Genomic DNA, 13,388 nt, shown 5'->3' with positions numbered 1-13,388 from the left:
CTCTCATCCAGTGAGGATTTTCCGTGGCCTAATAGCGGCAATTTTGCCGATTAGCATGACCATTAAGTGAAAAAGTACACTCATCAGAAAACATAACGTCTTCTAATTGGATAATATTATTATCCAACATGTCCATCATTTGCTCACAAAAAAAAAGTTCTATCAAAATCGTCTTCCATGAGCTCCTGAGTAGGTATCATCTTATAGGGATGCAATTTATTTTCTTTTAATATGTTTACTATCGATGTATGGCTAGCATTGAATGTAGTGGATGCCTGTCTACTCGATGTATGTGGATTTTCCTGAAACTCAAGCAACACATCTAATTTGAGTTCATCACTCAGTGCATTGGCAGCTGCTTTTTTTATCTGCCTTACATGAACAAACTCGCGAAACTGCTTCTCTATTTTACTCATTGTTCCTTGGGATATATTCGGTAAATTAGGAAATTTCTCATGAAATTAGCGAGTTACTTCCTGTTGTGTTCTGGTGTTATCTCCGTAACCAATCATTTGTAAAACTGTTATTTTATGCATTTCCGTTAATCTAACCATTTTTCAGAATTGAATTGAACGAACTTTTTACTTAAATTAAAATACTGACAACTTAAATAAAATAATTTACTAATGCGTGTTAAAATAACGTTGCCCACGGAAATTCTTTAAAGTTTTTTAATGGTTACCATCTAAAAACCACATTGCTATGGTTTTTGTTCACTTTCTCATTATCAAGACCTAAACGGGAAATAACATTTGAGTATATTTTAGCGAATTTCGGTAACCACATGATTTTAATTTATTTTATCTTAATTAATTTTAATAAACTTGAAAGCTACAACATTTTTGAATGGAGAATGAGAAGACCTTTCAAACGATATATCACAAGCCTATACTTCTTATTTTAAAAATTGGGGGTTGTACCTGTCATTCTAAGGGGGTTGAAGGTAGGGGTTGCATTTTCACGTTAAATAATGTTAAGTTATAATTTAAATTTGACGTGTTTCGGGATTTTTTATAAATATGTACAGTAACCTAAATGAATTTATTCCATTTGGCTTTTACACACTGTATATTTAAAATAAATCCATATTCATTCATGATACTTTTATACTCCTATACGAATTCTTCATTACACTCTAAAAGATTAATGCTTAGATTACCTACAGAAATATGAACATCGGATCTATTGTTATTATTTAAATAATACATTAAATTATTATTAAATATTATTGGACAAGTACTGGGTGATCTATACAGAGCTGTTAAAATAATCTTCTTTTTGTAAAATTAAAAATTATTAATTAAAAGTATTAAAAGTAAAATTTCTAGTTCAATTAGTTTTGTTAGTGTTATATCTTTTATTTTACATTCATATAGTTTTTTATATAAATCATTACCCCATCGTTTTTGCTAAATGTTCCTGAATTGTATGTTAATGAATAACCCTCAATTTGAAACAAATCCAAAAAGTGTCGGTTAAAATTACAAAGGCATCAAAATTTTTTGACAGCTTCTTATATTCATTTGCATAATATTAAAAGGTTGTATTAAATTATTAATTAAGGCATTAAAGTTTGTGATTGATTCTATTACGCATAATTTTTTATCAACTATAACCTTATTCTTCGGAGACCTTTTTCAAGCAGATGGAGATGGAGAAATAATTCATGTGACACAAGCTATACGAAACGTTTCTGTTTCGTTTCGAGGCGTTTGGGGATAACGTGATTTTTGGTTTCACCATTTTTCTTTTTCATCTATCTGTCTCTTCTAACTTAACATCATCATTAAATGCATTTCATTTGGGTGTGTTAAAACTTTGAATTTTGATAAAATGGTAGTGAAATATACAACTTTGAACTGCAGAATATCTACAAGCATACGTTTGGTGGTAAAGATATTACCACTATAATTAAGCGAAACCGCCTGCAGTGGGCAGGACATGTAGCCCGGGCCCCTGAGTCAAACATGATAAAAAAGATTCTAACAGCGCAACCCGTGAGAATGAGAAGACGGGGTAGACCAAAGCTAAGGTGGATGGACGGGGTAACACAAGATGCCGAGAAGATCGGAGTCGGCAACTGGAAAATGCAAGCTAGGGACAGAATAGAATGGCGTAGAAAGCTTGAGAAAGTCGAGGCCCTCTAAGGGCTGTAGCACCAGGATGATGATGGTAGTGAAATATACAGAATTGGAGACTTGAATTTTAAATAATGTGTTACCAAAAATTCATCAATGACAGATTATTAATTTAATTAATTAATTCCCGTTTTTAATAAACTCGTTTCTTTAAAATTGTTTATTTCAAAAAAGCTCCTAGTCATAAATACCTAAATAACACAATGTAACTCGGTCTTTTTACCTTTAAATCAATATAAAATAATTTTCATTATCGCTCTCATTTAGCCATTCAGATAATTTTAGAAAGTACTATTCATTGACGTATTTTCTAATATAGTTATCAATCATCTATTGACATGATGGATATAGATATTTATTGATAAGAGAAAAAAAATACGTATTTTAAGCACCGGCAATACAATAAATATATAAGAGGCGATAATAATTAACTTTAATGCAAGTTTGTGGATTGAAATATGTTCATATTCGACAAAATTTGCACCCGAATAATTATGGCCAAGCAGTAGGACTTATTTCCTAATACTATTGAATATTCATTTTGAATTTTTTGAATAAAAACTTACAGCTTCTAAACTTGTTTCAATTTAACAATAGTGATGTTTCATTATATTGGAAAACACAATTCTACATCACAACAGAAACCCTAAAAGCATGATAAATAGTTATACCAAAGTTTACAATTCAATGCTGTTCCCCCTTTAACGATAGTTCTAACTTTTTTGTTCATTAAATATGTTTTAATACCGTTATATTTGTTAGCAAAACAAAAAACAATTTTATTATTAGAATACTTATTTTGGTTTTATGAAAAATAAAAATACTGTGAAATGTATTTTATATTTGATGGAATATGATTAAGAAAAAATTAGAAACACCTCTTAAAATAATGTGATTATGACTGAATCGAACAGTCGGACTAAGACGGAAAACATCTTGTAAGCAAATGCTTTAAGAGAAATAATTTTATAGAGTCGATATTTTAATGTTCCTAGTTAATTATATTTATATATAGTTTTTAGTGCAACAGGTCGATAATTCCATTATGGTATAAAACAGCGGTCCGCAACCCTGGGGTCGTCAAAAAGGTCAATAAGGTCCTGTACTTATCGAATTTTATACGATCCACCACCATGCCACCAAACTAACGTCACGTGTATTGTATTCTCTGAATGTTGCTACTTACTTTCATTTCCCTTCGTTGTTTTAGCATTATTTTAGTTTTATCAGACAGTTTACTATGTTCATTTTGTTGTTGCGGGCCTCCGATATCTTTGACACTATCAAGGATCATTTCCATTAATTGAGAGCTGTCGATTTGGTCATGTATTCTTTCATCAATTGTCCTTTGGTAGTGATCTGAGTTTTCTTTTAGATTATTAATGTTTATACCGGTTACTCTTGGTTTTGTGATTAATTTTATTCTTTCTAGTTTCAGATCTTAGAACAATTTTTGTTCTGATTAGTCTATGGTCGCTGCCTGTTTGAAATTTATTTATTACACTAACATCTTTTATTGCAGCAATCTTGTTGGTTAGAATGAAGTCAATTTCGTTCTAAGTGATTCCATTTGGTGCTACCCAAATCCATTTTCTGTTCGATTTTTTCTTAAAGAATGTATTTGTAATTGGCATGTTTTGGTAGTGTGCAAACTGAACCAGTCTTTCTCCCCTCTCATCACCGACTCCATACTTTTCCACGACTTGTTCCTTGTCGTTTCTCTTTTCCACTTTGGCATTAAAGTCATCAATTAAATACTTGAAATCACTTTTATTGGTATTTAATGGTTCATTTATGTGACTGTAGAGTTCCTCTGTTTCTTCGTCAGTGTGAGTAATCGTTGGGGCGTATATTTGTATAATTGGTATATTGTATCTTTTTGATAGTTTTAATGTTAAGCTAGCTACTCTGTCTGAGATACTAGTTATTTCTACTATTCTTCGATTCCATTTCTTGTTGATTAGGAATCCAATACCGCCTGTTCTGCCTGTTGATGTGCCTCGGTAGTAGAATGTGTTTCCTGACGCTAATTCCAATAGCTCTTCATTTTTTCATTTTTGAATGTCTCTTTCCTGTTATATATATATATATATATATATATATATATACATATATATATATACATATATATATATATATATATATATATATATATATATATATATATATATATATATATATATATATTTGAAAATAAAGCATTACATAAAAAAATTCAAAAGACGAAAGCCTTCTTGAGCGAAAATCCTAATATAGTTATACTGAAACCTGATAAAACCAACAAAATCGTTATTATGGAATCTAATGATTACGAAAATAAAATGAAATGATCTTTTAAAAACGAAACCATATATCATAAACTTCGAAATGATCCTACTAATATTTTCCAAAAAAGAAATAATGCTCTTATTGACAGATGGGACAAAAATGGTTATATATCACCAAATACTGCAAAATCACTTAAGCTACACAACGCTGTTCCACCAAAAAGTTATGATTTACCTAAAACACACAATGAGAACGTACCTCTACGTCCTATCGTTTCCTGCATTCAATCATCCGTCGAGAATCTTTCAAAGTTCTTAAAAAACATTATTTCTAATGTCACAAATAAAAATCCTTATTATATTAAAGATTCCAATGACCTTATTTGTAAAATTAAAAACATTCACGTACCAAATAACTATAAATTAATATCTTTAGATGTAATTTCACTATACACCAACATCCCAATAAAACTTGCCACTGACATCATTAAAAAAAAATGGAATGACATAAAAGAATACACTAACATCCCATTGCAAGAATTCCAATCATTTGAAGAGTTACCATCAACATACTTTTTATATAAGGACGAAATATACCAACAAATGGATGGATGTGCAATGGCTGCAAGTATTTCTAGTGTCACTGCTGAACTGGTCCTGGAAGATTTAGAAGAATCTGTCATGAGTGATTTAGATTTTAATGTACCATTCTTCTATCGCTATATCGATGACTGTATCTACAAATAAAATAAACGAAATTTTAGGTAATTTTAACAGTTACCATCCAAAACTAAAGTTTACTATAGAAATTGAACAAAATAATAAAATAAATTTTCTGGATATCATCTTACATCGCATTAATAACACAGTTAAAACCATGTGGTTTACAAAAGAAACATGGTCTTTGCGATATCTTAACTATAAATCTCATCATCTATTCTCCCATAAGAAGTCTGTAATTATAAGTCTTGCTGATAAATATATAAAACTAACAGATCCAGAATACAGACCAACTGCAATGAAAAAAGCAAAAAATGCCTTTCTAAATAATGCATATCCCGAACATCTAATCGAAACTATTTTCAAATCAAGGCTTAATAAATTTTACAATACAAATAACAATAAACCCAACAGTATCAAGACTACGTATACAATTCTTACATATATAAAAGGTTTATCCGAGCAACTAACAAATCTTTTAGCCAAACCTAACATAACAGTGGCTCACAAAGGCAACAACTTTTTAAAGAAATATTTTACTAAACTAAAAACACAAACTCCAAAACTTAAAAAATCACATGTTGTTTACGAGAAACCATGTATTAACTGTGAAGGTGTGTATATCGGACAAACCAGTCAACTGCTTCAATCCAGCATTCGTTCTCACAAATATGACAAGAACGACATCTCTGCCCTCACAAAACACGAAACTGAGAAGAAGCATAAATTTGGCTTCGAAAAGATCAAAATTTTAAAAACCGAACAAAACAAGAAGAAGATATAAATCTCAATCAATGAAAAAAAAAGATACACTAAATAAAATATATTTCAATCTGATTTAAATAATAACAAATATAACACCATAAAAAACTCTTAGTCATAACATATCTCCACTTTACCTGTTTCGAAAACACTAACGATACGCCTATATAAAAATAATTATATATTAATAACAGTAAACCGTGAGATATCAGATATCAATTTTTACTTCTGTCAATTCAATAATGTCGGTGTTCCGTTTTACGTTTTGGTAAGTTTTTTATATATTTTACAATAACTTTTTGTTCCTAATCTTGTAAATTTTAGAATCTTGACAAAGGCAAAGGTTTCCTGCCGAAACGTTGATTTCCAATTGACAATAAAATCTAGTTCCAAATTTAATATTACTTATGAGTTTTAACGATTTTCCTATACAGAGAGCTTCCCGATATTAGCTTGATAAAATAGCGCCATGTATATGCATGAATTTAGATAGTTGCAAATGTTTCCGAGTTATCTGTACAAATAATTCGCTTATCACTACACCAACTAAATAAGCATTGTATAATATTATACATAGTCATGTCACGTGTTATTTTTCAATCATGTTATTTAAACAATGCAAAACTTCAATCAACGGTATGCAATTACGATTCGCTTTGTTTTAGAGGGCATAGAAAAATATTCGAAAATGTATTGGAATAGTACCAAAGTGATTTCAATACAAAACATCGATAATAGGCTAACATTTTCTTGTATATTTATATCTCAGTTTACTTGGTAATTCATTGTTGTTATTTATAAAGCCAATACAATATTTACAAATAATTAAATCGAGAAACGTAGATAAATGCACATAAGATATTTTGGGCCAGCAATTTCAATTTAGCGTCGTCATAATGAATGCAATACATCAGTGCAGAGTTTAATTTTTGTTCACTAAAAAGTAGCGCAGTTACATCTGACCGGAAGTTAGAGAATCACTCAAAACGAACATTTTAAGCTTTGGTAAATGCTTCTATCTTCATTTTTAACGAAGATATGGAACTTTTAAAAACGCGCTATGGGCGCAAGAGCAGCTCGCAGCGAATGCGAGCGCGCGTTAATCAATTTTTAATATCTCGGCAAAAAATCAACATAGAAAAATTTATCAAAGATTAAAATATTCGTTTTGAATTGTTCTATTAACCAAACTGCCATTAACCAAACTGCAAACGTTTACAGCTCAGTTTTGTTTAAAACTCCTGAGCCGTAAAATTTCAGCAAGACGGTTTTCCATCTCATTTTGGTGTAAATATTCGGCCTTATTTATATCAGACATTTTCCGGACTGTGGAGTGGTAGATTAGGTAGTATTGAATGGCCTCCTCGTTCACCCGAATTGAATACTAAAGATTATTTTTATTGGAAGTACTTGAATCTTATCATTCAGGGAAAAATAGTAAATCGAGTACATCATTATTTAATGCTGCTATCAATAAAATTCCGATGGCGAATACTTATGGTAACCAATATGATGATAATATCCAACAATCCCACGGATTTACTAGATAACTCAAGGACGGTAGTTAGCGACAAAAATAATGGAATTTTATATATTTTCTTCTTCTTTCTAGAAAACATCTCGACAGTTTTTATCTGGAATCACCTTTGACCAGTTGACAGAAAGATCCTGGTTCACAATCTTAATTTCCTCTGTTTTTTGTATCTAGTATTTCCTTGTTATAGGTAATTCACTTGTTATTGTCATTTCGCAAGTATTTTAGGTGTTAATTAAAACCAAAATATGTTTTTCTTGTTATTTTTAAGCGTTGTACAAATGTTTGTGTTCAGTTTTAAGCGCATTGATAACTGTTTAGTTAATTTAAAATCGTTTGGTAATTTTTCCAGAATAACACGTGTTCTGATAAAAGAAAAGTTAATTCTTTGTCATTTTATGTTATTTTAAAACGAAAAATTGTTGCACTGTGCATTTATTGAGGGATTGATAAGTATATTTGTCTGGAAATAAAACAGTTCTGCATTGTTTTGTAATTGCTCAGCTCGCTAGATAAGAAATTCGTAGTATAGGTTATCACATTTTACATACAAATTAAATATGTACCGTGAAATTTATATTATGAAATTACCAAAAGAAAAATAAAGTTGGTAGTGTGTAGAATCTAATGTAATCCGGAACTGTCTATGTCCCTGTGCAGTGTCCAAGACTCATCTTTATACCACTCAAATTTGTTTAAGCAAAAGTTTGAGCAATTGCACCAATCTGTACATATCCAACAGGTATCAACTATCTATAAGAATCTGGATATTTTATATTTTGAGTAATGGACTGGGGATACTGAGAAAGAAAATGTAGTGAGATGAATGGCTTATTAAATAGCTACATGTGAAGAGTAACAAATGGAAAATTGTAAGAACTGTGAAAACTAATAGCTTCTGCAGGTAGAATGTACTGCAGAGTATTACGAGAGGGTAGATATAATGTAATGGGCGAGTGGTGTCATACCAAGAAGCCAATTATTTTATAAAATTCATGTTCTTATTTCGTATAAGTTTAAAACAATGTATAAACCAACAATGGGAAACATTAAAAAACTACCTCCTCGTTCCATGCAAAGATATATTAAAAGAACCGATAAGAAAGAGAGAACAACTAAAGGGAATTAATATGGCCATTAGTAGAAGGGATAATGAAGAAGTAAAAAACAATGGTGTTGGAATTGCGGCAAACGTAGGGTACGGATGTTATAATATATTTCAAAAATATGCTCCTGCAAAAACTTCTCACGATCTTAGCCTACATTGCGAAACCTACAATTTGTGTGTACTTTTTACTTTTTTGTGTTTGTGTGCTTTTATTTCATTTCCATATGTAAGGCTTGTTTTGACTGATATCTTTTAAAATTCTGCGTATGTTTCTATTTATTGCGACTCAATAAAAATTATTTTAATCCTTTGTTATCAAAACATATTTCTTGGTAACTTTGCAGCAGATGCAAAATGTGTTGACTGATAACATGTTAGTTATAGTCAATTTTATAGTTATTGTTAATGTATTGTAAACACACACATATATATGAAACGGTTCAAAACATGTTTTAAGCCAATAAAGAATGAATTTTTTATATACACAGCGTGCTTACAACTTAAATACTTCAATAAAAACGGTGTTAAGAATAGTGATAAGTATGTACTTTAAGTTGAAGGAAGTGCCCAACACCAATCTGCAGAGCTGGCTTTGGCACTATTGGAACCCCTCAAGTTTTCAATTATCAAAAAATTGGTTGCCGGTTTTATGAGTGGTCGTACCCCACAAATAGTGAACTATGTTAACCCCGTGATGGACAAACAAAAAGAGTTACTACCTCAGATATGATTAAAAAGAATATCGGATCATTTAGAATGATCTATGGGTAAAAGTGCTATACCAATCAATGCATGAGTTTGGTATACCAGAGAAACTTATCCGACTAACGAGAATGACAATGTCTAACTTAGAAGCCACTGTTAGAATATAGGGAGAGAATTCTAGATCCTTTGAGATAAAGGATGGACTCAGACAAGGGGATACTCTGGCTTGCCTCCTATTTAATATTGCCTTAGAAAAGGCAGTCCGAGATACACGCATTAGGGATGGCGGTACTATTTACAATAGATCGATACAAGTCTTAGCATATGCTGATGACATTGACATAATAGGGCGTAGCAAGCGAGATGTTGAGCAATATCTCCTAGAATTGGAAACAGCGGCGAAACAGGTCGGTCTAGTCATCAACGAAGACAAAACCAAGTACATGTTGGTTACAAATGATCCGATAGCAAATGAGGAACGAGAAACAGTCTTTGGAAGTCATACCTTTGGACTTGTTGACAACTTCACATACCTTGGGTCGCTATTGACTGCTACCAATAAAACAAGCGAAGAAATCAAAAGACGAATAAATCTTACAAATAGGGCATACTATGGCCTTAAAAAGCATTTCCACTCAAGAAACATCCAAAGAAGAACTAAAATGATTATATACAAAACATTGCTGAGGCCGGTCCTCACATATGGAGTAGAAACATGGACTCTAACGCAGAAAGATGAAAGACTTTTGGGAATATTTGAGCGTAAATACTCCGCAAAATATTTGGAGCTATAAACAACCAAGGGCAGTGGCACAGAAGATATAATTTTGAATTGTATCAGCTCTTTGATGAGCCAGATGTCATAACGTTCATTAAAACACAGCGACTTAGATGGGCTTGTACACGTAATACGAATGCAAGAAAATACGATTGCTAAAAAGCTAACCACAGGAATACCTGTAGGAAGAAGAAGCAAAGGCCGACCGCGAATTAGGTGGTTAGATGGAGTTGAAACCGACTTACGGATATTAAAAATCAGAAGATAGCAACATGTTGCCAGAAACCGAATAGAATGGCGACGAATCTTAGAGCAGGCCAAGATCCACAGAGGATCGTCGAGCCAAAGATGATGATGATGATGGGTAAAAGTACGGGAGATATGAGACGTAGAGAATATCTCAAATGATAGTGTGCAGACTGAGACCTCTAGATTCAATACCAAACCAACGAACACCACAGGGGTGGCCCGTCGGGGTAGGCAAAGTAGGCGCCGCCCAAACTCTTCAAATGTACAATAATAAATTATTTAATATTATAAATTACTTATTTCAAAATTGTGATTTATAAATTTTGACATAATATAATATTTTGCGCTCCTCGTAGTAGTTGAAAGGCGCTTCAAATTTTCGCCTTAAAAGAGAATAAAACATCTATCTGTCTCTCTGTCTTACGCTTACCTTAGAGCAACACGGCTTCACTTATAGTCAGTGATTTTATCGTTTTCATAGGCGATGAATTCGGTCGCCTCCGACCTACTTCGTTCTATGAATATTTTAAACGATTAAATTGCAGTTTGATTGAAATGCTTTTTTCAAGACACCAAAATCAAGAAAGAATAAAAATTATTGTAATAGGCCTTCCTTTGCCAAATTTACAAATTTTATACACAGATAAGAAGGATAATCGATAGTTTTCGAGATCGTTTAAAACAATATCGTATGATGCGGTAGTAATTTTAGAAATTCACTTTTTTGTTGACCTTATCTACTGCTTTCAAATGTGAAGCAAAATGTTTGGGTGAGTAATAGATATTCAGATTTTAAAAATTTATCAGCTAGTGTCAAAAAAAATGAATCTTCGAAAAAACATTATTTAAACAATTTTTAGGTTTAAAAAGGTTAGAAAAAAATACGCAAACTAGTGACAATGCTTTATCTGGACATTTTAGTTAATCCAATATGTTATATAATGAAGAAGTTAGAAAAAACAGAATTTTATTTTCATATTTAAATTTATGTTACGATTATTTTATCAAAACAAGAGCTTGCATTTCGCGGTCGGATGAGAGCCATAATTCTTCAAATATGGGTTATTTTAAATAAATTTTTAATTTTGGAGTTAAACGCAATCAGGAAATCTAAACTCAGTTCGCTATTCCCAGTCCTAACTGTCTAGTGAATTTAGTGATTATTTTTCTGCGAAGTTAGTTACTTTTTGACAGACTAAAAGTGGCTGGAAATTACTATACAACCAAGCACACGTACTCATAGCCAATATTAATAGTAAACAAACTAAATATTAAATAAAATAGAACTTTGCGAATTACCGACAATCAATATTTATTTATCTGCACCATATAATAAATAGTTATAGTAAATGTTAAATTATAACAACTAAAATATATTTTTTAAATATATACTACCCAAAATTTGATGGGTTTAGTATACACTTCCACTATTTAGAATAATTCTTCTTTTTTTAAAGAAAGAAGTCTGCAATAGTAGGATACTTGAGCTATTAATACTGAGAATTAGGAATTATTGTGTTGTAGGTTTCCGACAATGAATCTGTCAAAATATGCCCGAGCTAAGCGAATGGAGTATAGGATCATATTAAAAAACAGATATTCACGGGTTTGTCAAACACAATACAAAACGATTTAATAGATTGTCTTGCTGATTAGGTACATAAAAAATGAAATTTCAAGAGAAATTATTGAAGCTCAATTTTTTTCTATACCAACGGACGATACTACTGATATGACCGAAAAATCACAGTACTGGAACACCAGAATTTATTTTAAATATAAAAGACCAGTGCCTGACGAAATTCGAACTCACGACTGTCCAAACTTTAGTTAGGAAGTTAAGATTTTATGCCTAATGCGCTATTGAGGTTGTTAAAAAAAACAATTGGATGAATCTGGATCATTGGTTTTGTTTATTTTAAGAGGATCTTATGTACCAAGAGTAAAAACTCGGATTTTTACTTCACGAGTTACTGTACACAAGACTGATGGACGAACAACACAGTTTAAATAAGGATCTGTCGAGTGCTTAATAACATTTTGCTTAATCCATCTTTGTGGCAAGTAATTACAAAAAGAGAGATACGAAAGAGTTTATTAGTGATAAGTTAATAATTCTGTTTTTGGCTAGTTAACACAATAAAGTTAAATATATAAGTTGATTGTTCGATTGAAATATTTTGTTTTGTTACAGGAATTAAATGTCCAGTATGCAGTAAATTTGTGATTCCTGATGATATAGAATGTCATTTGGTGATGTGCCTAACTAAACCTAGGCTATCGTACAACGGTAAGTGACTATATTACATCCTGGAACCAAAAACAGTTTATTTAAGATGGAGTTGGTACGTCCAATTAGCTTACAAATTTTTTTCCGTGACATTTACATTAATTTGTATTATAACAAAGGTCAATGCAATTTCGATACCCCTATAAATAAGTTCGGTTTATTGTTTTGTTGAATCCGAGATATTTTCGTCTAAAATATTAATTGAAGTGCAAACTAAATGGAATTTAGTAGTTTTACTGGGAATTAAACCACAATTTTAGTTTAGTTTGGAAATCGTTCTCAAAATACAAATTTTTTTAAGCAAACATCTTTTGCTTAGACCTTCATTTTTATATTGTAATATAAGGATTGAAGCAAGAGAATTGATAAATTGTGCAGCTGCAAGAAAACCTTGTTGTTGCTGGATCTTCAGAAAAAAAGATAGAACTCGTCTTTCTAACAAAGGCGGTTGGTTAAGGAATTGTTTTTTACGAGTTGACGCTACGTGTGGGCGATAATTACCCAAGCAATCTGCAATGTGAATGAAAGACACTTACTTCTGCACGGTTCTTTGTTCACAACAATGTATGAATGAACAGTCTATCTTTGCAACATTGTATTAACAACCGTTTAATTGTTCGATAGTATCTGAGTTTGTGTAAGCGAAATCTTGGCTAACTATACAGGAAGAATCAAAACTAGCAAAAACTCTGTTTATTTGAACAATGTTTATATACAGTTGCGAAATTACAACAAGGAGAATGTTATTTAACTTAGCCGCTAAGCATTTAACGTCCACAGCGGACATGTATGACAGTTTCTTCCTCCATTTCACATTTTATGCACCACGGTTCATTC

The 13,388-nt window shown here is 31.5% G+C and overlaps 1 protein-coding gene across 1 annotated transcript in view; it reads left to right on the top strand.

Moving 5' to 3' along the window:
* Positions 1-13,388, top strand: part of LOC140444988 (uncharacterized) — a 142,654-nt gene that overhangs the window by 88,813 nt on the left and 40,453 nt on the right. Inside the window, exon 2 of the mRNA XM_072536746.1 lies at positions 12,456-12,551. Within this exon, the coding sequence (XP_072392847.1) occupies positions 12,456-12,551 (96 nt within the window). The remainder of the gene's footprint in view (positions 1-12,455; positions 12,552-13,388) is intronic.

This window comes from Diabrotica undecimpunctata, chromosome 7, assembly GCF_040954645.1.
Source record: "Diabrotica undecimpunctata isolate CICGRU chromosome 7, icDiaUnde3, whole genome shotgun sequence".
NCBI lineage: Eukaryota > Metazoa > Arthropoda > Insecta > Coleoptera > Chrysomelidae > Diabrotica > Diabrotica undecimpunctata.
This window is presented reverse-complemented; position numbering and strand designations above follow the sequence as displayed.